The 26,881-nt window shown below is 43.0% G+C and overlaps 1 protein-coding gene across 1 annotated transcript in view; it reads left to right on the top strand.

The window, feature by feature from the left end:
- TERT (telomerase reverse transcriptase) overlaps window positions 1-24,011 on the top strand; it is a 55,052-nt gene extending 31,041 nt beyond the window's left edge. The window contains exons 8-16 of the mRNA XM_084850661.1: window positions 1,452-1,537; window positions 8,441-8,554; window positions 10,259-10,330; window positions 11,140-11,328; window positions 14,561-14,687; window positions 14,967-15,028; window positions 17,490-17,614; window positions 20,327-20,464; window positions 22,167-24,011. Of these exons, the coding sequence (XP_084706787.1) occupies window positions 1,452-1,537; window positions 8,441-8,554; window positions 10,259-10,330; window positions 11,140-11,328; window positions 14,561-14,687; window positions 14,967-15,028; window positions 17,490-17,614; window positions 20,327-20,464; window positions 22,167-22,270 (1,017 nt within the window). The 3' untranslated portion in view covers window positions 22,271-24,011. The remainder of the gene's footprint in view (window positions 1-1,451; window positions 1,538-8,440; window positions 8,555-10,258; window positions 10,331-11,139; window positions 11,329-14,560; window positions 14,688-14,966; window positions 15,029-17,489; window positions 17,615-20,326; window positions 20,465-22,166) is intronic.
- The last annotated feature ends 2,870 nt before the right edge of the window (window positions 24,012-26,881 follow it).

The following is a 26,881-nucleotide window of genomic DNA, read 5'->3' as shown; positions in this document are numbered from 1 at the left end:
TTGTGAAACTAAAGGTGAAACCCTGTGCATGTTTAGACAGAAAAAAGTCGTACAACTCCCAGCATTCCCCAGCCAGCCGTGGCTGTCTGGGCAATGCTGGGAGTTGTACGACTTTTTTCTGTCTAAACATGCATAGGATTACGCCATAACAAACTTTAAATCGTGTCAAAGGTCAGTTCGTACGGGACCTCAGTTTGTTGAACTTTACACAGCTATACAGAACTACACAGTTTCCATCATTTGGTTTGTGTCATCAAATGTCACCTTCAAGTACTGTATCAGTTCTTTTGGTGCTAACAGACACCCTTGTCATTTGAGGCCTTCACAGTTCAGCGTAATGCTATTTTTTTTAACAAGGTCTTCCATTCTTTTAGTGCCAACTAACTAGGCTGTATTTTTCATGGTCAGCCCTCCCTCAGGCAGCAGAGCGGGAACAGCAACAAATTGCACACTATATGCACACACACGTGCCTGTCCACCTGGAGGACTCCCCACTGCCGCATCACTGAAGCAAGACGATGGCACTAGTGGGTGCTCCAGAGAGTCCAGCGGCCGTGCTGCAGCTGGCAGGGCTCTCCAGGGCCACCCGCCCTCCATTTCACTCTGAGGGGGTTCTCAGACCAAGACAGAGGATAGGCAGGTGCACCAGAGGAGTTGGCTACGCTCTGGCTCCCTCTGGGGACCCTCTCAGAGTGAGCCAGAGGGCAGGTGGGCTCTCTGGAGAGCCACCCAGACTCAAATGCCTGGCTCTGAGTGGGCCCTTCCTTAGAGCCAAGCTTTCCTTGGCTGGAGAAGTGTCCAAGGAGATTGCCCGTGCTGCAGGCAATCTTCTGGGACACCCTTTCTCCGGAGTAGCCGCCTGTCCTCCAGAACAGCCACCCAGTTCTCTGTTTAGCTAGAGCTAACAGAAGATGGTGGCTGCTCCAAAGGTGTCCTGGGAGATCACCTGTAGCATAGATGATCTCCTTGGATACCTCTGCATTCAATCCCTGACTCTGAGGAAGGACTCCCTTAGAGCCAGACATTTCAGACAGGGCAACTCTGAAGAGCTGCACTGGCTGCTTTCACTGTCCGACTCCGCTCTTCAGAGAGCCCGCCTCTGGCGCACTCTACTCGGAGTGAGCCAGAGGGCAGGCAGGGGTCATGGTGGTGGAGGATGGGGAGGGGCATGGAGGCTGCGGGGGGTGTTGCGGTGGTGGTAGCTTTTCTCCCGCCTCAGGTGGCACTGGTGTGTTCACAACGGATACTTGGACATTTTCCGACATATGTTTATAAATACATGTTTTACCTTGAAGCTGGTATAGGCATTATAATCTATTTGATAGTGGAAGAGAGATGAATCCTTTTTATTTAATTAGTTGGCCATGGCAACCCGAAAGTGCGCAACATTCAAACTTTCCTTTTATAATACTTCATCTGTGTTGTTGTTGTTTTGCTTTTTGCTGCTTTAGAGTGTTTCTTTGAAAGAAAGCAGTTCCAGCCTCTGTGAGTTTTTCTTGCAGTTGATCCATAATAGTATCCTGAAGACTGGGGACAGGTAATGTCTTTTATTCTGCTCTGTTGCATGAATATTTTTAGGTTCCAAAAAGGATTAGCCTGGTGATAGACTACTTGTTCTTACTTTCACGTTGCATCTAAGTTTTATCTACCAGTCTGTGTGTGCGGCCTGAGTCCCATGGCGTTTCTTTCATCCTTGCAACCACTTTGTGGGGTTTGGTCCACAATCATTCCCACTTTACAGATGAGAAATGGAGGCCAAGAAAGAGCGGATTGCCAGAGGCCACCCAAAGTATCAATAGCTGAGGTAGTTTCTGAACCCAGAATAAAAACAGCAAAGAGCCTTGTGTCACCTTAAAGGCTAACAAATGCATTAGGGCATAAGCCTGCTTTCCCAAACCTGGTGCCCTCCAGATGTTTTGCACTTTTGCAGCTGCAGCCAGCAGCCAATGGTCAGCAATGTTGGGAGCTGTAGTCCAAAACATCTGTAGGGATCCAGTTTGGGGAAGGCTGGCATCAGTTTTCAAGGACTAGAATTCATCAGTAGCATATGCCATAATAAAGTGCGAGGAAAAGAAGTGGCAAGCTTACCCATCTGGAAGTTGAACCTAGAATGTTATTCAAGATCCAGTCTTTCACAGTCGCAGGCATTAATCCGTATGCAATATTTATTTAAAGCTTCCTTTGAAAATGTGGGAGGCTCGTAGAGTAGAGAAACTGATCTGTTTCATTTATTATTTGTTTATTTATTATTTAAAGCATTTTTACCCCGCTCTTCAGCCAAACAAGGCTTCCAGAGCAGCTTACAAATGTTAAAAATAAGACATTCCCTGTCCTCAGGCTTACAATCTAAAAGACATAACACAAAAGGAAGAGAGATTGGGAGGGAGGAAGAAAAAAGCAAACTCGGGCACTACTTCTCAGTTACAAAGTTCTTGTAAGTGTCCTTTCTGACAGGGAAGGGTGGAGCAAGCTCCCTGCAGCTGCTTCCTCTCCAGCGGATGTCTGGGGCCAGGTTGGTCTTCCCATTGCTGGTATATTCTTCCTAGGAGGCATGGGATGCAGCCTCCCCATGGCCCTTGGTCCTTTGGCCGATGGATGAGGCCAGAGTCTGCAGTTTAAGCTGGGGGCCAAAAGGGGAAATTAATTCAGATCTGGGCCCCTTTTCCATTAATTCTTCAGGGCAGGCCACGTTCTTGCCAAATAGTGAAAAGTTCAATTTCGCCTTTTCTTCTTAAAATTTTCACTTTTAATTCTTTATCGTTAGGACCCAAAATTGTTGCTGAAACTTTGTAGCAAAATGAATAGACTGGCCCTGCTTCTATAATCATGCAAAATGATGTAAACTATTTATCTGCCTTTGTAAACATATTTAATTATTTATTTTATTAAATGACACCTAAAATATTTTTTTCTAGGCATTTCACAGGAGACATGAGTGTCTTTTAGGAGTAATTTTGCCAGTTATTGTGTTCAAGAAGGCCACTTGCTCTTTATATTGTTTCATGTTCTCCTGAGAGCTTGATTTGTATAGGTGTACTACGGTTGATTTTTTTTATGCATTCTGCATTTCACCCGGGCTTCCAGCCTGGTTTTGGAACGGAAGCTGCCTTGGTTGCCCTGTGTGATGACCTTTGCCAAGAGAGGGACAGGGGGAATGTGACCCTGTTGATTCTTTTGGACCTCTCAGTGGCTTTCGATACCATCTGGATAGGTTGTCGGGACTGGGAGTTGGAGGCACTGTGCTGCAGTGGTTCCACTCCTACTTGGATGGCCAATTTCAGGTGGTGCTGGGGAATTATTGCTCTTTGCCTTGGCAGCAGCGCTACAGAGCTCCACAGGGCTCTATTCTTTCCCCCTTCCTCCCCATGTTGTTCAGTATCTACATGAAACCACTGGAGAAGCTGTGTGCTGAGGTGTCATCAATATGCGGATAACACCCAGCTCTGTCTCTCCTTTTCATAAAATCCAGGTGAGGCAGTGGCTGTTCTGAATTACCTAGGCAGAGTGACTTACTGGATGAGGGCCAATAAACTGAGACTCAATTCAGACAAGACAGAGGTACTGTTAGTGCATCTGCCCAGCTCAGTGATGTTCAATCGGTTCTGGAGGGGTTTGCACTCCCCCTAAAGGATCAGTTTCGTAGTGTGGGTGTGCTCTTAGATCCAGAACTGTTACTTGAGGCACAGGTAGATTAAGTGGCACAGAAGACCTTTTATCAGCTGAGGTTGATATAGCACCCATGTCCTTACCCAGACGGAGATAGCCTAGAATCATAGAACAGTAGGGTTGGAAGGGGCCTACAAGGCCATCAAGTCCAACCCCCTGCTCAATGCAGGAATCCAAGTCAGAGCATCCCTGACAGATGGCTGTCCAGCCTTGTCTTGAACGCCTCCAGTGTAGGAGAGCCCACTACCTCCCTAGGTAAGAAAATTATGTGGCCTAGCTACAGTTATCCATGCTCTGATAACCTCTCATCTAGGTTACTGCAATTCGTTATATGTGGGGCTGCCTTTGCAAATAGTGCAGAAACTTCAGCTGGTCCAAAAAGGGCTGCAAGATAGTTAATGGGACTAGCCAATGTGGTCATATGCCAGTACTGTTCCATCTGCACTGGTTGCTAGCCCATGTCCAGGCCCAATTCAAAGTGCTGGTATTAACATTCAAAGCCCTAAACAGCTTGGGGCCAGGTTATCTGAAGGCTCGCTTCCTTCCGTATGTACTTGCCCAGACCCTAAGGTTATCTTCGGGGTCCTTCTCTAGGAGCCCCTGCCAAAGTAAGTGAGGTGCGTGGCTACCAAGAAGAGGGCCTTTTGTGCTGTGGCACCCCAGTTGTGAAATAAGCTTCCCAGAGAGGCTCACCTGGCACATACAATTCTGCTCTTTCCAGCGCCAGTTTTCCTAAGCATTTCAGTCTTTTAGTTGTGTTTTAAATCTATCACTGTATTTTAAATCTTTGATTGCTCTAAGGTTTTATCTTGGTTTTTACTTTTTATTTTATACTGTAGTTTTACACTTTTACACTTTTATAATATATCTTATGTGGTGTTGTATAGTTTTAATTGTTATTTGGCTATTGCTTCAGCTATTGGACAATATAAGGTCCGCAGCCTGGGGGTCATTTTGGACTCCCAGCTGTCCATGGAGGCTCAGGTGTCAGCTGTGAGCCGGACAGCGCTGTATCAACTCCATCTGATATGGCGGTTGCGCCCCTTCCTTCCCGACCATCTGCTCCCATCGGTAGTACATGCCCTGGTCTCCGCTCGTTTAGACTACTGTAATGCGCTCTACGTGGGGTTACCCTTGAAGACGGTTCGGAAGCTGCAGCTGGTACAGAATGCGGCGGCTCGCCTGATTAAAGGCAGCCGCCGGCGAGATCACGTCACTCCAGTGCTGAAGGAGTTGCACTGGTTACCAGTTGTTTTCCGTGCCAAATTCAAGGTGTTGGTTTTGACCTTTAAAACCCTATATGGTTCCGGCCCAACCTATCTTAAGGAGCGCCTCCAGCAGCACCAGACAGGCCGCTTAACAAGATCAGCCTTGGATGGCCTTCTCTCTGTCCCATCAGCCAGGACAGCTAGACTGGTGGGAACGAGGGAGAGGGCCTTTTCTGTGGTGGCCCCCACTCTGTGGAACTCCCTCCCTAGGGAACTCTGTCATACCCCCTCTTTAATGAGCTTCTGTCGTGCATTAAAAACGTGGCTGTTCAGGCAGGCATTTGGGGTGGGTTAGGGTATTTTAGAAAATGTTTTTATTGTAGAATTTTATTGTTTTATTGTATGTTGTACATCGCCCAGAGTGGCTGGGTGACCAGCCAGATGGGCGATTAATAAATTAAATAATAAATAAAATAAATAAATATAGAAATGTAATGAATAATTAAAATATGCTCAGAGCCACTCCCTTTAGCACTGCATATATTCCAGGGTTGACTGCTGCCACTCAAAACCAGTTCCAGGGCTGACCCCTAGTTCAAACTATGCCCTGTGTGTCGCCTACAAAATTGGGTGATATATATACATGTTTCCTACGTTGGGTCAAAAAGTACTGCTCTGGCTTCGTGGTAGCCCTCAGAAAGGTGTCTCATCAGTACTAATGGTGGCTGGCTACGAAGAACTGAGTGTATCTCCTTGCTTATGGAACTTCTGCAGCCATTCGTGCCAGCACAAACCATTGGAAAATAGGTGGTCAGGGCTGATCCTTACTCCTTCCAGATCCCTTCCTCTGTGGAGGCCTTTGAGGTTAGACTGTGGTCCAAGTGCTGCTGTGCTAATAGAAATCTTGCTCAGACATGGAGACTACCGTGAAGTATTTGTAGAAGAATATGATGGACTTGCCTTTGGGTGAGAAGTTGTTTTTGTTAAAACAATTGACTTTGGGGCATAATTAGATGACCTTCCAAGCAGAAGGACTAAAAATGTTTTGAGATTCACTGGAAAAGTCTAAACCTAGCATGAATATCTGAGGGCACAGAATTCATACACTAGATAAATAGCTATAGCCAAAATACACAGGATTTCAGAAGGGTAGATTTATGTCATTGATCAAAGTTGACAAGCAGAAAAGATCAAAGTCTGTTTGAATGACCCCCTTTGGCTCTCTGTGAATGCGGGTTCTTTTCAGCCTGGTGTGCTGAATGCAGACTAATACAGCATTTCATAAGACTCTGGGATTTATTTTTATTACGGATTCATACAGTTCAGAAGCCCAGAAATGACGGATAGCATTTTGAGATCAGCAACAGCAAAAATAGTCTGTTTCCATTTGGAGATGTCTTATGCTGGGTCAGAACATGGGTCTGTCTACCTCAGGATGGTGATTGGCAACAGTTCTCCATGGTCTTGAGTGCCAAAGAGTATTTTAACTGAACTTGAGACCTTCTGCAAACAAAACATGTGTTCTACCACTTCCCTATGGCCCCTGCCTTCTAATAAGGCAGGGGTCGACCACTTGTGGCCCTCCAGATATTCTGGCCTACAACTCCCACCAGTCCTAGCCAGCATAGCTGGGGGGCGGGGGGCTGATGGGAGCTGTAGGCCAAAATAACCGGAGAGCCACAAGTTGCCGATCCCTGTAATATTGGGTGGTCACTTGGGCTGTGTCATCATATTGATTGCTGTTCCTTGTTTGCAGTAGTCCACTAGGGTTGTGCAGGCTTGGAGAGCATTACTAGTGAGTATTAGGAAGGATTCCATTGAAAAATGTCAGCTTGGGAAAAGCATTATCCGTTTCTGAAGGGATGTTCCCTTGGTTTCTCCCACTTGGTTTCCTACACACAAACACACACACACACACACACACACACACACAGAGGCCCAGTTTACGTATGCGTGTATATCCTTTGTTTCTTATCTCTTGGTTACCAAGCACTTGATAGAAATGTTGTTAATGTTTATCAAGCTGCTCAGAAAACTGGATGTTGTTGAAGAATAAAAACATGAAGGGATTCTGGGAAGCCCACAGGCTTGCCATGTAAAAAGAGAACCAGTAAAAGGAAGGGGAAAAAAGATACTAAGTCTGAGCTGAAAGGACTTAAAGGAACCATTTTCACTTGAATTTTGCAGGCCAAGAGAGAGGGATTTCCCACTCATCTGTTTCACTGGCACCTAATCAGTGGTGGTCCCTGCTGCTGCTGAACCTGGTTGCTTTCAAAGTTACTTCTATTCTTCCCCCCCCCCCCTCAACTGAAGGGGTAACTGCTCTAAACCCAACATCAAAGGCCTGACCTAGACATGCAGCAGAATGAGGTGATTTAATTCTGAGGCAGTAGAGTGGACTTGTATCGCTTCAGAGTGCAGGTGGGGGATGTCATTTTCTTTTTATTGCTCTCCCATATACCAAGGTTCCTGCAAATAAAAAGCAAACAAACCACCTAACTGCTAGGGCTTAACACATCAGGGAGAATTGTGTGTATTATTGAAGGGGAACATTCAAAAAATTTGATTTCCCCGCTCCGCAGTTTGAAATACAGTCGATTCAACTACCTCAGGACTCTTCCAGCTCATTCTGCTGTGTGTGTAGACCAGGCCAAAGAAGGAAGCATCCATGAGGAGCCAGTCAGGGGATCATCTCTTCTGTTGCTTGGGGAGCGGGTACGGTGTTTGCTGGATATGGCAAGTACATGGCCCTGGTAGTTAGGCCAGCGAAAAGCTGCTGTGAGCAAGGTGTTGGGATTATCAGCAGATGGGGGAAGAGGCAGGTTGCAATTTAGTGTCTAAGCCAGATCAAGGCTTAGGAGGAGCACTGTTTTGGGCAAAGTACTGATGCTGTGCTTGCTGTCTTTGTTTTGGTCTGTTCCCTGGATTAGAATTTAGACGCTAGCTGGGGGATTCTGCGAGTTATAGTCCAACATATCTGCACCGGGTTGGTCTATAAAACACTGTACTCTAGTGGGTGCTGCTGTCACTGACATAGCCTGGGTTCAGTTTCCAGTCAGGGCAGCCCTTTTTTATTCCATGGTGGCATAACCTCTGAGTGCTGGTTACTGAAAACAAATAAGGGGTGGCGATCACCTTTGTTGCTCTGCTTGTGAGCTTCCAAAGGCTGATCTGTGTAAGAAACAGAATGGACCTTTTAGCCTGATCCAGCCATTCTTACATTTTTATGGACATGGAATTGTGTATTGTACATGTATGTTTTCCCCTCTGTGACTAATAGCAGCTCTGGAGCAGGGGAGAATGGGATTTTACATCAGGGAGGAGGCACTGGGGGGGGGGTCAACTCCCCCTCTTGTGGTCACTATCCAAATCACACTTACTCACTCCGCTTTTAGGAAAATACAAAATCTCCCCATGTCACAGATTGCTCACATCATGTGTAGCTTGGCCATTAAAAATGCTTTCATAGTGCAGTGTAATTGTGACAGTGGTGAAGTTTTCATTAGTCCTCCTATCAGTTTTGAATGTTTTGCGATGATGACTTTTTGATTTCTCACGTTTGCCAGGTACTACGTCCAGTCCCGTGGAATCCCCCAGGGCTCCATTTTGTCAGCTCTGCTTTGTAACCTCTGCTATGGAGACATGGAGAACAAATTACTACATGGTGTGCAGAATGACGGGTATGGCAATATTCTGCTACCTGGTATGCTAATTATTACCAAAGGTCCACGTTCCATTGTGCTCAAGTCTCCATAGATGTTCAGTATCTTCCCTACCAGGAAAGGCCAAAATAAACTCCACCCATCCAAAGGTGGAGAGGAGATGGAGATATTATCCAACATGACAAGGCAGGCTGGTAGAACTGACATGTAGAACATATCTACACTACAAATGTAAATCAATTTCAAATCTGCCTTTCATTGCTCCCAGTCATGCAACCCTGGCAACTGTCATTCTTTGGAAGTCTCCAGAAATCTGACAAAGATTTCCCTTCGCTAGCAGTCCACAAAGATGGCCGCAGTAGTAACAATAAATTTAATTCCAGAGACCACCGCTCTCCTGGGTGCCCAGTGAAGTGAGTTTTCTACATATTACAGGGAACGTGAAGGTGGAAACATTGTGTCAGACATGAGAGCCAACCCCACCCATTACCTGAGTCCTCTGTCATGCACTAAGAATGTGGATTTGCTTTCTCCAAAGTGCAGCATAGTATGAGAGAGCAACTCCTGGCCAAGCCTCTGGTTACTCTCTGTGCAAATCAACAATCACATCTTATTTTGGGAAAAGTAACGTACCTAGTTTCTTTGTAAAATCGTCTTGCAGAAGGGAAACATTGGCTAAGGCTTTATCCCTCTGTTATATTTGGGCAGGGAGGGTAAGCCCATGTTGAAAACTCCTGGTTGGTCTTCTGACCGGGGCCATTGACTTCCCCCACAGACTCATCTGTGTTAGTTGGTTCTTAACGAAGACATGCAGAAGCTGTCAAAAAAGTGTTCCCCTGCCTCCCACTCCCTAGATCCAGCCAGAATTGTGTGGTTCCTCCCACATCTTAATGCATTACTGTGGCAACTCAGAATTGAGAAGGGGCCCCCCTCCGTCTTTTCAGTAGCCTCATTGGGAGAAATTAGCAAAAACTACCTGAATTAGGAAGGCTAATTTTCCTCTCACATAAAAGCCCATGCAGAAAGAAAGTATATTCTTAGTATGATTTTATGATGTTTTGGTGTGAAACAATGTTGGATGTATATTTAAATATTTTCAATTGTGTTTTACGCTTCATAAGCCACTTTGGAGGTATTGCCAGGAAGCAGGTTAGAAATTTGTTGTTATCAATAATAATTATCTGTAGCCATCCTCAGATTAACCTTGAGGTCCAGGAAGGGGCAGGGAGATAGTGTACCCCCTTGTTCTTATTTAAGCCTTCATAAAAACATGAAACATTCTTATACACGCACGTTCTCTGTCCATTGGCGAATTACCAGACAAATCAGCTTCTCATCACATATAGTACCTAAACAAATACACTAGAATGCCACGAAATCATTTATCTAATAGATAATTAATAGAAATTAATTAATAAGAAGAAGAATTTTAAAATTGGTAATAACACTCCTGTTTATTTTTTTAATTTAATTTATTTTTTCATTTAAGGAAGCCTGGCTAATTCATATGAGTTGGGATAATGCAGATTCTCATAATGGGATAGATAAGATTGGTGTACTATTTTATGTTTTCACTTTTAACGGGAGAGAAAAGGAGCTAGGAAAACTGAAACCCTCGAAACTTCTTTGTGTGAATGTAAAATAAACAAGCATTAGTCATTCATATTCACTATAAAAATTAAATCAAGGCATGTTTTTAACACTTTTTTTTTAATATTCCAGAGTGCTGATGCGTTTAACAGATGACTTTTTGCTTGTTACGCCTCATTTAATGCAAGCGAAAACATTTTTGAGGTATGACATAAATGATCCAAGTTTTAAATGGGTGACAGAGGCATCTTTGCTTGAGCTTCGTTTCTTCTTAGACCTGATTGTGCACAAAGAAACTGAATCATATCTGCCCTTGTTCTGCTCTGTTCCCCTTACATATTCTTACAGATACTTGATGTCAACAACCATAGCCAGGCATATGCTGCTATTCCACCGAAGTGCAGATAAACTGTTAATGTAGCACTCAGCACATTCATTTGCCCGAGAAACTTGGCTTCTGACATTCTATGTCCATATAGATATATAAAAAAGATTTTAAGGTTGTGATAACGTGCCTGAAGAAGTACGTATTCTGTGCCCGTTGACATCTCGGCTACATCTCCAGCTTCTGAGTAAGGTGTTCAGGAGATGGTTTTTGCTCCTTCCTATGACTAGCAGAAGCAGAATGAATTTTGCAAAGCAAGAAAAAAGACGTGCAAATCTCGCATAACTAGCATAATTTATAAAGGGTGAAAAATTACTTTCTGGGTGCAGAATTCTAATAACACAACCCATCTTAAAATTAACAGTTCTTGTGACAATTGTAGTGAACCAGACTGTACTCTCCTTTTAATAATCTTCCTGTCTGTTTTTGTGTTCCTTCCTCGGAGTAAGATAATCTCTAAAGGCAGTCCACTTAGCATTCTCTACAGCTAGCACCACTCAAGATTCCATTTCATGCTGTGAATTTTTTTTCTCTTGTCATAGCACAGAAGTCACACTAGAAGAGACCATGTCTTATTTTGTGTGCCTGTGTAGAAAACACTTTTAACCATGCATTTTCATTAATTTAGGACTTTGGCCATGGGCATTCCAGAGTATGGCTTTGTTATAAACCCATCTAAGACAGTGGTGAATTTTCCTGTTGATGAAGATATCCCTGGATGTTCAGAGTTCAAACAATTACCAGCTTGCTGTGTAATCCCGTGGTGTGGATTGTTAATTTGTACACAGACCCTTGAAGTTTATTGTGATTACTCAAGGTAAATAGAATCAGCATTTCCAATCATGTCAAGACTGTATGCTCTAATCGCTAGATTAATCAACTGAAGCTTTAGCTGATTAATCAGTCAGGGCTAACTTCAATTGACAAGTTCAGAATTTAAACAGTGTGAGTAAGCATGCTTATTTTCCTGAGGCTATTTTGGTTTTTGTGAGTTGACTCGAATAGGAAATTTTTAAAATATATAAAATGGTCTTAACAATGATTGGGTAGCTTTTATTTGTAAATTTGTAAGTACACTTACACTTCGATTTCTCCAAAAAACATGTTTTAGTGATATACTAATTAATTTAAACTTCATCAGTTAAGATGCAGGTGATTAATCAACTAAAACATTTTTAATTAGTTAATGGCCCTAATTAACGTTTACTGCTAGAGTAAAAACATGAGCATAAGAGCTTCTACCACAAACAAACGTGTTCCATTCAGACTTGCATATAGCATAGGTCTGCACAGCTTGTGAAAGCTAAGCAGAGCCCACCATCAGGTGCCTGACTGGGCTTGCATAACACAACAGCCCACCATGGGCATTCAGCTATGGTTGGTTGTCATGTCATCTGAACCTGGCATGTTTTCCATGGGGTGGCTTATTTTTCGCGAACAAGCCACACAAAGAACCTATGGCTTGTTGTAAGGTTGTTCGTACCCATGATGGGTTGTGTTGTCCAAACCTGGGGGAACGATTTTACCATTGGTTGCCAGGATCGGCTATGTTGCTGCTTGGCAAGAGCAGGAAAAAAGCCCGTTCCTCTTTGTGATCTCACCAGCTCCACCTCCAGTCTCCCTTGCCAGTGATTGCCCTTCCACTGATGCCGAAACAGCACTTTGGAATGACTGTCACTCGCTCCCCGGCTTGTTTAAATTTTATTTTTTGGTGCCTTAAAAATGTGCAAATGGGTCATAATTTATTATTATTTTTGTCAGTCTTTCCCAAGGGCGCACTTATGGCTTTCTGATATGTGTAGTCTTGCCTGGTCAATTTCCTTGTAGGTTTCAGTCGAAGGGCACAGCAAAGTAGAGTAGGTAACATACAAGGAAATTAACAAGATGAGGCTGCATATAGGCTAATTTGCTCACAGTTGCGAAGGACTGGGGGAGAAATAGTAAGAGAAAGGAGGGACCCAGTAGAGCGATTCAGAAACACTGAAAAGGGGGAGGTGTAAGTGCACCAAAATGGGAGGGGGATGACAATATATCCCCCTTTGCAGTGTGATCCTCTCGCTTTTAAGTGTTGCACTCACACTTCGCAGCATCCTCAACCTTTTCAACACTTCCTTGACTCTCCAGCTACTCCAGAAAGAGGTGATATTAACTCCCTCACCCTTTTGCAGTTCTTTTCGAAGCAGTTACTGCGCTCCCTGACAGTAAATGGAGGGGAAATTTGCACATCTGCAGTAAGGGAGCAGTTACTGCAGGTGCACAGATTTCCTTTCCATTTACTTCCCAGCCATTGAATTTGTGCTAATATTCCTGACAGTTTAAAAAAAAAACAGTTGAAGGATGGAGCAAATGGGGCACCCACACCAGCTTTACCTTCACCCTCCCCCCCACCAGGGGCCCATTCACTCCATCCCATGCAGCTGCCTTCTCTGGGTTTTAAAAAAAAACCGTCAGGGAGATTTGTGCACATCTGCTGCAGTGCAGTAACTGCAGCAGTAACTGTTCCAAAAAGAAGCTGTGAAAATATTAAGTATCTGAAGAGTTGGGGAAGCGTTGAAAAGGTGGAAGACACTGAGAAGTATCAGTCCAACACCGACACTTAAAAGCAAGAGGATCATGTGGCCAAGGGGAGATATTATCATCCCCACATTTTGGTGCACTTACTCTGTTTGCCTTTCCCCCCGATCTTTGGTTCTTCTGAATTGCGTTACTGGGTCCCTCTTTTCTCTTACTATTATTTCTCCCCCGTCCTTCGCAACTGTGTGCAAATTAGCCTATATTCAACCTAATCATGTCAATTTCCTTGTATGTAACCTCCACTTCGCCACTCCCTTTGAGAGCTGAAACATACAAAGAAATTGACCAGGCAAGACTACCTATTGAACAGGCATAAGTGTGCACTTGCACGCTTACGAAAGACCGACAAAAATAATAACAATGACCCCATTTGCACATTTTTAAGGCACTGAAAAATAAAAGAAATTTAAAGCCAGGGAATGAAAAGGAGAAGTGATGAGAACGGGGAGGGGGCCAGGACAAGGAGACAAGACGGGTTCAGTCACTGATGGGCTCTATTTGTATTGGCGAGTTACAAGTTGTGCAGGTCTGATAACGGGACATACATGTAGGCTTCTGTGATGAAAAGCTTGGGACCAGTTTACATGACCGTTCAGCAAGTTGCGAGCCCCTTTATTTTTCAGCCTCAGTTGCACCATGTGGAGGACAAGCTGGCTGTCTAAATTGTTCTGTGTGGAGATGCATGCCTGTTTGGCTGGCTACCCACTCATTCCATGCCAGGATGATAAATGTTATGAACAATTCAGACAGCCTCTTTCCTTTGTGCCCAAATGCTTGTCCAAGGCTCCACGTGTGCTCCGATAGCTATGCGTACTTTTGTGCCACCCTTGTATCCAAAGAGGGATTTGTATGCCAAAGCTCTGTAAAAGTTACTACAAAAGCCAGCATGTGCACAGGAGCCCTGCAAAGCTTTTAGCTTTGTTTAAGGGTTTTTAATGTTTAATTGCTGATTTACTTTTGTTTTGTTGTGAAGTAACGTTAAATTGTGCACTGCCTCTCTGAAACCTGAATAGCATGAAGGCTGGTACATAAATGTTTTAAGCAAAATAAATACTAAACCCAGGGAGCCCCTTTATTGTTGACCGTGCACAGTCTGAGATGGAAGGAATAAACTCTCCAGCCAGTCAGTAGGCCTGGTTGTGCCAGGTACATTACCCCTTTAGCTGGCAACTGTGCATTGTTTGTGGTTAAACTTTAACCTGTTCTTTTTGTTCCAGCCATAGTGACACAACTGTTGATATATGTAGCTTTTAATAAAAGCAGAATTCGCTATATCGATTTGTGCTCTCCAAGTGTATTTTTATGACGCAAGTAATTTTAATGTTTTTATTCAACCCAGCGTCAGTATTTTAAATGAAATAAGATGCTGTAATATTAGTAGGCAAAATCTAACTAAGCCAGACAATTGCTTGGATCAAGGGATTGCTTTAATCTGCTCGTTCAATTTCTCTCCTCCTGGTTACCACCTATTGCAGTTATGCCTGTACATCTATCAGATCAAGCCTCACTTTCAACTTTAACAGCAAAGCCGGTGTGAGCATGAGAAATAAACTGCTTGCAGTCCTACAGCTGAAATGCCACAGTTTATTTGTAGATTTACAGGTAAGAAAGTGCGAAACATAACTGTGATCCCTAGATGAAGCCCTTCAGGCAGAATGATTCTAAATGTGCAGTCAAGTCTAAACATTTAATGCCATTTGGCAGTACTGTAGCATGACTTCATGCGATTCCAATTCCTTTGTATCTCTGCATAAAATAGTTACCCCATGCTACTGTTTTGTTCTGATTTTTTTTAGCCCAAATATTTGTTTTACGTGGTAGAAACTTCCAAAATAGTGTAACTTTTTTTTCTCTCTCTACCCTCCCACTCTCTAAATTTAGATCAATAGTCTTAGGACAGTCTGCATTAACATTTACAAGATACTTCTGCTACAGGCTTACAGGTATGTGCAATAACTTCCAAAGCTTCAGTACCATTAAATGCCACTGGAAGGTGCTGTGGGTTAGGGAAATGTAAAGTCTCACCTTCCAGTGGTGCGTGTTGCAAGGTCACTAACACAGTGTTTTAAACACACCTAGAACTTTTGACCCTGTGTTGATGATGCTTCTTCCATGCCATGTAGGAGTGTCAACATCACCTTCACAATTGGCTTCCCATTTTTGAATTTAGGAAGTGTGGAGCATCTTGCTTCAAGGGTCCTTTCCAGACTCCTCATAATGTTTTTCATTTAGTGCTATGCTTTCAGCACTGCTGTACTCATCAGTTCCTTCAGTTTGTTTTTTAAAAATCCATTTCCCTTAGCCCTTGTATTATCTCGACAATCACAGTGTGCCCACAAAGTACAGAGCATGTGGTGCTTGGGGGAGCTGTTCTTCATAAGTGCCCCATAGGTGACTTAAGGTTTGTCTGTTCTACAGGGGAAATTTACAAGGTGCTGTGTTCCTACAGGGCTTGTGCTACCTTTAGATTCACATATTGAATCCCAGCGAATCACATATTTCTTTTAATAAAGCCTTCCCCATCCTGGTGCCCTCCAGATATGCTAGTTGGGAATGATGAGGTTTGCAGTTCAACACATCTAGAGGGCATCAGGTTGGTGAAGGCTGTTTTAGTAGTTCCCTTGGACTTATTGCTATATGCTCACTAGTATGTATGTATGTATGTATTTATTGCATTTATATCCCGCCTTTTTTCCTCTTGCAAAGAACCCAAGGCGACTTACGTTATCCTCCTCCTCTCCATTTTATCCTCACAACAACAACCCTGTGAGGTATGTTGGGTCTGTGACTGGCCCAAACTCATCCAGTGAGGCTCCATGGCTGAGTGGAGACTAGAACCCAGATCTCCTGGCTCCCAGTCCAACACTCTCACCACTACACTACACTGACTTTGCTGCTGCTTCCCCATTTGCCTAGTTCCTTCAGCCCCTTCTCCCTGTTCCACTTTACCTCCAGCCTCAGGCGACTGGGCCTACAAGCAGTAGGAGCCTCACAGCCCGTCTTCCCCTCCACCAGAGTTTTAACCTGGCCCTGCATCAACCCCATTCTTCCCTGTGGGTGATCTCAGTGAGGACTCACATATTTGAAAATGCTGGGGCTTGACTGTCTACAGGCTTCTTGCCGATCAGACTTGCCCAGTTGCCCCCTTCTCCACCCTCCCAGAGGCCTACAGTGGAAAATGCTGCTTGGCTGCCACCCTCTTCGTAGGTTGCTGTTTTGGCACTTTCAAATATCCTAGAGAGAAGCACAAGGAGAAGCTCACCCAGAAATCCTCCAGTTAAATCCTTTTTAAAGAAATCTTTTTTAAAGAAAAGGAACTGGGTAGAAAATGAGTTTGGCCCCAGTAATTTGGGGGAACCTTTGGTTCCACACACAATGGTCAGAGGCTGTAGAAGGAAAATCAAGGGGAATGCTTAAAGACATAGCAGCATGGCGAACAAGGACCAATCATGATGGCCAAGCACAGAGTTAATTCAGAGTTAATTGTCACAGTTTTGTACCTTGAGTCCTACTCCAGCTTGACCCAAGCATTCCTTGTGGTGGCCTCCTGACCGGCATTATGGAGCAAAACAGGAATGAACAAAATCTGGGTCTTAAAATGTTTATCTGCATTAAGAGTTTTCTCTGGGTTAGTGCCAAGTTGAACTGAACTTAACCAGGGGGTGGGTCTGCAACATCCCCAGGTCGAAAATCAGATTCTGATCTTCAGCACCAGTTAAGTTCACCTCCATTGAAACAAAACCTGTGTATGTGTAACTGCACTTGCTTCTTTCCCCTGCTCCTCTCCCTCTTTCATCTCCCCTCCTGTCAAAAATTAGATGGTAAGCATGTAACTCATTAACCAGTTTTTTCCTCTGGAACATTATGTCTGGATAAATCTGCCAGGACTTTGACCTGCGTCCTTTCAGCCTTCCCCTTAATGCATTAGAAGTCCCATCTTCACTTTCTTAAGTACTGATAATCTTTTAACGACTTTACAAGTGAACAGAAACCTTTTCTCCTGCAAGGATTTGTTTTTCTCCCCCCTCCCTGCAAACATCTGCTTATCATAAAGAACATATACTTTGGTCAAGGCCAAATAGGAATGGCTTAGGATGTCATCGGAAACCATCCGGCTTGGCTCTTTAATCTCTGTGGGTCATGTCACTCTTCTGTGCAACAGCTGTGGAGGAAAATAAAAGAGATCCCAAACAGTAGATCATCTCTTGGAAAGCCCCAGCAATGATGTGCAAGAGTGAAGCAAATTGTTACCGTGGCCAAAGCCACCCTCTCTCAGGCAGTTGCCTGGTTTCAAACACCAACTCTATTTCCCACTCAGTTAACTGGAATTTACTTCCTAATAGGGCTGAAGTTCTATGCACACTGAATGTTAAACAATGAAAGGTTCTCTTTTTTAAATCCTAGGTTTCATGCATGTGTTCTTCAGCTTCCTTTTAATCAACAAATTAAAAATAATCCCAAATTCTTCCTGAGGGTAATCTCTGATATCACTTCATGCTGCTTCTCTATTTTGAAAGCCAAAAATGCAGGTAGGTTATGTAAATGTCTTAAAAACACGATCCAAGATCCTTGTTGGGGATGTCTGCTGGACTAGTTTTTTCTGACTTGCTTCTCTTGTGTAGGGCCAAACTAGAAATGATGCTAAATGCATCACTGAAAATTACATCTCTTTCTCTCTCTCTCTCTCTCTCACTACAAATAGCTGTTGTTGAGGCTGGGAGGAGACACTATCACAGTGTGGCACGTAGGGAGGGGCAGTTCATCCCTTCCTCCTGTGCAGCAGTCCCAATGAAAACCCTCCTCCTCAACAAGCTGCTATTTGGCTTGAGAGGCAAGTTATCATTGGCTACAGCTTGGGTGTAATGATTTTTGTCATGTCCATGGAGGATGAAGGGTTAAAGTCCCAATCCTGGTTGCTTCCTCTGCCCCCCAATGGGTGAAGTGAGATGCAATTTCCTGTACTGCATTTAGTGTCATATCTAGTTTGGTCCTTAGAGTGCTTTTCTACAGAACATTCATTAGTACATGAATTCATTGCAGCCAGCATGTCTATTCAGAAAGCAAATTCCAGTGCAGTATATACATAATTAGGAGACATTTTCAGATTCTGGCATGACGGCCTGAAAGGTAATGGGCCACTGCTCTCCATCTATATGGGGATGGATCCAGAGTAGCGCTTAGCAGATTCCTGCTTATGCTGGAGGAAGGGGCAGGGAGGCAATTCCTTCGTAATTCCTCCTTCCCCCTGTGCCTCCTGAAAAGCTGCTTTGGAAGGCTGAAGGATCCCCCTGAAGCAGTATGAGAGGTGACATGGGGCTGCAGGGGGAAGAAGAAGTTGCAGAAATCACATTTTCACCCTTTTCCTAGAATGGGGAGCCTCCAGTAGATCCTGGTGCCTTCTGTGAACATAAGGAGCCCTTCCGTTCATGAAATAGCAATCTAGATCAACGCATGATATAGATACTTTTAAAAATCTAAATGACAAGCTAACAGCCTGGTCCTATGCACTGTGTTTGCTCCCATGCTAGTGTGCATGGGATTACAATACATAGGTTGTGTAACCCTAATGCCCTGTTCCTGCATTGTTTGATGCAAACTCAGAACTCGGGGTTGTTGAGGGACAACAACAAACCATGGGTTCAAACTCTGGCTTGTTTCTCCCTAAACAACCCAGAGTGCTGGGTTTGGATACCACACCAAACAACCCAGGAACAGGGCATTCCTGTTCCTTAACCCATGGTTGGTTGTTAAATGCGAACTGGGTCATTGCTATTTCTGTTTTATTAGTTGTTAAGAGATTTGCTACTCCGTCCATATAGTATTTTCTAACAAATCTATAAGAAGCTAGAGATATGAACTTGCACAGAATTTGCTCTAAACAAAAACTTCCCAGTGAAGCATGGAGGCTAAAGTAGCCATTATTCATACTTTATCTCAGCATTTCATGGCATTTGATTCCTGCTCACGTCCATGCTAGATTGCAAATGTCCAGTGAGTTGAGATGATCACATCCTATTTTTCCAAGGAAGTTTACCGAATTTGAGAGCTCCAAATTGTGGGAATCCCATCTTGTATTTAAAAGAATATACATTTAAAAATGTCTTTAGAGTCTACACCATTGCAGCAACGTATTCTGAAAATCTACAGTGTTTGCCATGACTTCCAACCACTTCCCTTAAAACATATATTACTGTTGTCCATCTTTTACCAATAGCTCTGCACCTATCATTACTCTGCTCTGTAGGAAAAAGAAGAAAAGGAGGGTTTCTTTTCTAGGGGAAATCTAGGAAAATCTGATTTGATTTGATTCACACAAATTGATATTTGCAATCTTGAATTTTGTTAGTCTAATTGAGCAATTTCTTTAAAATGTACATGGAGAGCTGCCTTATATTGTCAGCCAAACTGTTTGTCTGTCTAGCCCAGTATTTTCTATTTTGACTAGGTTCGGAAATAACCCCTTTCCCTCTCAACTCTACCTGCTAGCATCAGTGACTGGAAATGCATGTTGGGGTTTACCTTGTGTCTTCATTAGGCCTGAAAGTCTTACCACCAGGAAGTTCCCAACACAAGTAACCTTTGGGATTGTAGTTTGCCAAGACTTGTGATCTCTCACTAAAGCCGAAAGAGCAGCCCTCCCATTTCTGCATGCCCCCAGCTCTCCTTTGGTCCCCACTGGCTGGAAGGGGTGGAGGAACTGGTTGCTGTGGACAGGCTGGCAATAGTGCGGTGCTGGCAGGGACGCACTTAGAATAGGTCAGTTTTCTGACATTCCTCTCAAAAGTTCAGAAAGAGCAAGTCTATTCCAAAGAACAAGTCCTTTGAGATAAGCCCTGTTCACACACTAAAAGGAAATGGGGCTGTATAGAAGAGCCTCCATGAGTACAACAGGCTCTTCCTTCTGATCTTCGCTCAACATGCAGAGCTCAGGGGTGAAGCCAGCAGCATGGACCCATTGTCAAGGATGGTGCCAGTGACGTGGCACCACTTCCCTTTAATCATTATGATTCACTTCCCTTTAATCACTACGAGCTATGTTTTTTCCCGTCATCTGCTACATGTTCCTTTTAACGGGAGATGTTGGGGTTGAATCCTTATACGTGCAAAGCATGTGCTCTGCCACTGAAGTATGGGCCCTCCTCAAATTCAAGCTACCCCCCCCAAAAAAATGCCCTGTTGAAAGTGTGGGACATCCATCTCTTAAGTAAAGAAACTCAAGTGTTGCTTTGTTTTACTCCTAGAGCTCTCTTTTTCTCCTGCCGGTACTGCAGCTCCACTTACCTATGAAGCAACACAGTGGCTCTCCTATCATGCCTTCAGTATTAAACTGGCAAATCACAGAGTTATTTACAAGTGCCTTCTTGTGCCACTCGAACAATGTAAGTACTTCTCCACTTTGATGTTCCTCATATACTGTGTTTCTCTCCATGAGAGTTTCCACCTAAGCCCTATTTGGGCGTTGCTCCTCACGCGTTCCCTGTTGTGTGAGGGGGGAGAATGGGGACGTGCTTCTTGGGCATTGCATTCCCAATGAGCTGGCTTTGCAGCCCTCCATGTGTTGGAGTGAACATGGGGGGTGGGGCTCTTGCACTCGTGTAGGCCTCCCTACATGATTTAGAACTGCAGGGGAGACAGGAGAGGGAACGCACAAACAGAGCTACGGTGGGGTCCCAGTCCAGCTCTAATTGCGGTCAGCTCCCAAATGAGTGTACATATCTCTGTGCATCTCTGTCTACTTAAATAGGGCCTCAGTGAGCACTGCAGTGTTCACCGGCAACTGCTATGTATGCAGAAGACTGCTTCCATTCCCAGTCATCCTTGTGCGCTGGAGCCCTATGCTAATAAAAATTAAGTTTAGCAATGTAAAACTATGCTACTCATTTCTGCTTCAACTAAAGATGCAAACTTATTCTTAAGGTGAATTTCTGTTTTTAGTTACTGTGATCATTGCTGTTGGTAAGAAAAAGTATTTGTTAATTAAATATCTAAGGGTGCTTTTGAGAAATTAGGGTATTTTTCTTTTGGTGGTGGTGGTGTGCTAGTAGAAGCCTAAGCTTTCTGACTCAGTTGAACTATTTTTAGATACAATTATGGTGCATTAAGGATATACAGGTTTTTATGATGTCAAGTTAATATTGCCTAGATCTTCATGATCTAATTGGTGAATCTTATCTGTACAGTCACTGGCATTGTTCTTGCAATAAAAGCTAATCTGTAACACATGTTTAAGATATAGATTATTATCGAGGACATTGTACAAAGTAGCCTTGTTGCAGATTTCAGCCATGTAATTCAGTGTCTTTGATTAGAGATGCACTGACAGCTACTCCCCAGATTTATTCAGAAGTCCCCAAAAGACAGAAATAACCTGGTTTATTTTTCAACAGTGTGATAGCATATGTGAAGGGAAGGTTAACTTTTTCCTCCTCTGCCACAGTCCATATGACAATCCTCATCCTGTGGCAGCTGTTAGTCCCAGAAAACAAGCTCCCATAGGTACCTTCTGGGCCAGTATTTGCCATGGGGGAGGGGGGAGATGGATTTTTGTTGGGACTGAGCCCGGGGAGGAAGGGGTTGTTGTTTTTTTTACAAAAATAACAGCTTCTCAGCATGCTATTGTCCCAATGAAAATTGGTCATGGCCACTGCAGCTGTAAACAGTTTAAAAATAACACAGCACTTTGAGCAAGGCTCAAATCATCATGTCTCATTTAGTCCCAAGAAGGGGTCTTTGTAAGCATAGAGGTGGAGGAACATTCCCAGTGAATTTGGCTTAGCTTTTGTCTTAAGCCTAGCACTTGGGGCCAAAACAGACATTACTTTAAATCTGTATCTAGCAGCTGTGTCTTTTTTTCATTTTTATTCTAGAGTAGGTGCAGGGAGCCCAGTCCAGATGTTCAAAAGCTGCCCACACACTGGAATCTGGATTGGGACCCTGTGCCTCCTCTAGAGTAGAACTGGAAAAAAAAGACATAGCTGCTAGATACAGATTTAAAGTAATGTCTATTTTGCCTGATGGTGGCCTAGTGTATTCTGAATTACTTACATGTCTGAACATTGACTAATGGCACCATTTTTGTAGGTAAATTACGGTTGCTTCAGCAGATTCCAGAATCTACCATGAAGCTCCTGAAGGAAGTGACAGAGCCACCTCTGTATGAAGACTTCAGAGCCATCCTGGATTAAAGGTTTATGACCACATTCTTCTCCACACATACGTTCTCTTAAGACTTTTGCCTACAGAATAGCTGAGAATATAATAAGTCCTTTTTAACAGATTTGCCTTGTCCAGTCAGAGGTGAAATTTTAAACCACTTTGGTTTGGTTTTCTGTCTTTCACGCACGCACAAAATCAAATCTGAGCAGGTAGCTGTCTCTCTTGAACACGCAAAGCAAAAATGGCCTCTAGAGTCCCATTATAGATAAATTGTGAAATGTTTTCCTAAGTTTGGGGAAAAGAAATCTGTCAATGAGTCTTCTTGACATGTATTTCAAAGCAGGAAAACTGTAGTACTTTGGTGCCTGCTGGCCAGTCTTCTTCCTTGGAAAGGAATGTGCACTTCCATGAATGGATGATGAGCACAAAGGCATCACTGGAAATATTTCCTTAATCAGAATGTAAGCCAAGAAATTATAGGGTGTTCCCCATATTTTTTGTTTTGGATGTAAATATTGTATCTGGCCTGAAAATCTTGTGTTTTTATTTTAAATAAGGAAAAAAATATTTTTCTATACTCCAGCAATGGTGAGCTAACTGCCTATTCTGTTATCTTGGTTACAAAGTGATTTGTGGCAACCAGTTTCTGTATTCTATTCTCTGAGACTGCTGTAAACATGTATCCCATATTTTCGTACTAGGTGGTATGTGTTATTTTTATTATTGTTGGTGTCGGACCCATGTAGTTTCTCTTAAACCTTGCTGAAAAATCCTGAGGTTTTCTAAAACATTTCATGACTTACATGTTTGATACAATTATTATAATTTGCATGGTTTATCAGCAAGAACAGTAATTCACAATGGATACTCCTTTTTCAAAGTAGCCAGGGGCTTGTTTTGCTTACTCTCAACCGGCAGACATTTATATGTGAGAGCGTCAGATGAATCTGAGATTAGAATACGCACTCAAGCATATAGATGCAAGATATTGTTGTAGTTTTATTGCAGACATTAAACCTACATTGGAGAAATCATTGTCCCCTTCCCTAGTACTTTGGTGGCATAATAGAGCACTCATTTGTCATGCTAACTGGGAAACAAGATGAACAACATTGTCAAGGTTACTGTATCTCCCTTGGTAATGACTTGTCTACTTATAGGCTGGAATAATCCATATGAATGGTAAATGACATGACTAGCCAGGTTGATAGATATAAATGAAGTTCTATTCCTCTCCATGCTAGTGTACTATTGTTTCTACAAATAATGTATGTTTTACTTGGTAGGAGGGAAATCTCCAGTTTAGCAGAAATGGGTTGTAGTTACCTAGATTTCAGACAACAAGGCACAGAAGTCCCATTGATTTGAATGGGATTTAGCTGTGGCTTGCTGGATTATGTCCAGTTAGTCTGCTAGCCAAATACTGTGATTTCATGTGACTGTTTCTGTTCATGATTGATCATTAGCACGTAAGCTGTCATTATTGAGTAAACTTTTCAAAACTTGCCTACAATGCATTGGAGTGGTATGTGTGGGGTATGAGAGATCATAGTCAACATTCTACTTCTCATGAAATATAGCACATAGGAAAGTTATGTCAAATCTATATGTATTTGAGCTCAAGATAATCCAGTCCATTATTTTAGCATAGATGCTGGTGTGATTTTATTGGTTTACATGTTAGCTCACCTATGTGATACATTCTGCCCTTCCAATGCATTTTGTAACATTTTCTAATAAATAATACAACAGCACATTGATCTAAATTCCAACAAGAGTAGAAATCATTTGGGGGAAAACCTACAGAAGCTGGGAAGCATCTGGTTTGGGTTAAATCATCCCAAGGGGATGAAGATGAAAATGTTTTTGATTGCCCAAATGTAGAAGGGGAGGAAAGAGGCTAGGAGTACATGGTAGAACATAATAGCCAGTCAAAAAGGCCAAAGTCCCATAGCAAAAGATGCACATGGCAGAGGCATCTGGAGAGGGAGGTGTTTCTATGCAAATGCTAGACGCCTCCAAGCCAAAATAGGAGAATTGGGGTGCTTGGTTTTAAAGGAGAACCTGGATATAGTGGGCATTACAGAAACCTGGTGGAATGGAGAGAACCAGTGGGATATGGTCATCTCTGGATGTAAACTCTACAGGAAGAACAGGGAAGGGAATACTGGGGGAGGTGTTGCACTGTACGTCAGAGGGCATAGTGTCAAGCAGACTAGAACACCTAAAAGGAGTAGGCTCTTCCACAGAAGTGCTGTGGGTGACAATACCAGGCTCCAAAGCTAATTTAGTGCTAGGAACATGCTATTGTCCCCCAGACCAGAATGCTCAGAGTGACCTTGAGATGGAAAACAAAATCAGAGAGGCCTCCAAACAAGGAAATGTTGTAACAATGGGTGACTTCAATTATCCCCACGTTGACTGGATAAATGCATGTTCCAGTCACGAAAAAGAGGTTAAATTTCTTGATGACCTAAACGACTGTGCCCTAAACGATTGTGCTGGTCATGGAACTGACCAGAGGGGAAGCAGCCTTTGATTTAATCCTGAGTGGTGTCACCCAGGACCTAGTATGAGATATAAATGTTGAACCATTTGGAAACAGTGACCACAGTGCTATCAGATTTAATATATATTTAAGTGGAAAATTGCCCAACACAGTCACATTTGACTTCAAAACAGGAAACTTCTCTAAAATGAGGGAACTGGTGAAAAAAAAAGTTAAAAGGAGGAGTCAAGAGGATTAAATCCCTTCAAAATGCTTGGCAGTTACTCAAAACCACAATAGTAGAAGCCCAGCTAAAATGTATACCTCAGGTTAGGAAAGGTAGCACCAAGTCCAAGAGGTCGCCGACATGGTTAATGAGCAGTGTCAAGGGAGCTATTAGAGAAAAGAGAGCTTCCTTCAGAAAAAGGAAGTCTGCCGAAGTGAGGAGAACAAAAGGGAACACAAGTTTACACAAAGTTGATGCAAGCAGACAATAAGAGATGCAAAAAAGCATTTTGAAGAGCATATCACTAACAGCATCAAGGCCAACAATAAAGAATTCTTTAAATATATCAGAAGCAGAAAACCAGCTGTGGGGGCACTTGGACCATTGGATGACAATGGAGTTAAAGCAGTACTGAAGGAAGACAAGGAGATTGCAGCGAAGATGCATGAATTCTTCTCATCTGTCTTCCTGCAAAAGTTATAGGACAGATACCTGTGCCTGAACTAATGTTTTCAGGAAGGGAGTCTGGGGAACTGAGGCAAATAGTGGTGACAAAAGATGAAGTTCTCAACCTTATTGATAAATTGAAAGCAAATAAATAACTGGGCCCAGGTGGTATCCATCCTAGAATTCTCAAAGAACTCAAATATGTAATTGTTGATCTTCTAACCAAAATATGCAACATGTCCCTAAGATCAGCCTCTACACCAGAGGACTGGAAGATGGCCAATGTAACACCAATTTTCAAAAAGGGATCCTAGGAGATCCGGGAAATTACAGACCAGTTAGCTTGATGTCTGTTCCACGTAAATTGGTTGAAGGCATTATTAACTATAAAATTAGTAAGCATATAGAAAGACAAGCCCTGCTGAAAAAGAATCAACACAGCTTCCGCAAAGGCAAGTCCTGTCTCACTAATCTTTTAGAGTTCTTTGAGAGTGTCAGTAAACATGTAGATAGGGGTGATCCAGTAGACATTATTTACTTGGACTTCCAAAGGCGTTTGACAAAGTCCCTCACCAAAGAGTCCTGAGCAAACTTAGCAGTCATGGATAAGAGGAGAGGTCCTCTTATGGATCAGTAACTGGTTGAAGAACAGAAAGCGTAGAGTAGGAATAAATGGTAAATTCTCCCAATAGAGGGAAGTAAATAGTGGGGTCCCACAGGGATCTGTATTAGGACTAATGCTTTTCACCCTATTCATAAATGATCTGGAATTAAGAATGAGCAGTGAAGTGGCCAAGTTTGCTGATGCCACGTAATTATTTAGGTTGGTTAAAACAAGCAGGGATTGTGAGGAGCTCCAAAAGGATCTCTCCAAACTGGGAGAATGGGCATCTAAACGGCAAATGCAGTTCATTGTAAGCAAGTGTAAAGTGATTCGCGTTGGGGCAAAAAATCCCAACTTCAGGTATAATCTAATGGGATCTGAGCTAGCAGTGACCAACCAAGAAAGAGATCTTGGGGTTGTGGTGGACAGCTCGATGAAAATGTCAACCCAGTGTGTAGCTGCTGTAAAAAAGGTAAACTCCATGTCGGGCATAATTAGAAAAGGATCTGAGAATAAAACTGCCAGTGTCATACTGTCTTTATACAAATCTATGGTGTGACCACACTTGGAATACTGTGTAGAGTTCTGGTCACCACACCTAAAAAAGGATATTGTAGAGCTGGAAAAAGGCAACTAAAATGATCAAGGGGCTGGAGCATCTCCCCTATGAGAGATGCTGGGATACTTCCCAACTGCTGGGATTGTTTAGCTTGGAAAAAAGAAGAGTAAGGGGAGACATGATAGAGGTCTACAAAATTATGCATGGTGTGGAGAATTCGGATAGGGATACATTTTTCTCCCTCTCTCAAAATACTAGAACCCAGGTCATCCCATGAAGCTGATTGGTGGGTGATTCAGGACAGATAAAAGGAAGG

Source organism: Heloderma suspectum, chromosome 4 (genome assembly GCF_057233095.1).
Source record: "Heloderma suspectum isolate Gila_16-S chromosome 4, 16-S_ref, whole genome shotgun sequence".
NCBI classification, from domain to species: domain Eukaryota; kingdom Metazoa; phylum Chordata; class Lepidosauria; order Squamata; family Helodermatidae; genus Heloderma; species Heloderma suspectum.
The sequence above is the reverse complement of the archived record's forward strand: the minus strand, read 5'-3'. Positions and strand labels throughout refer to the sequence as shown.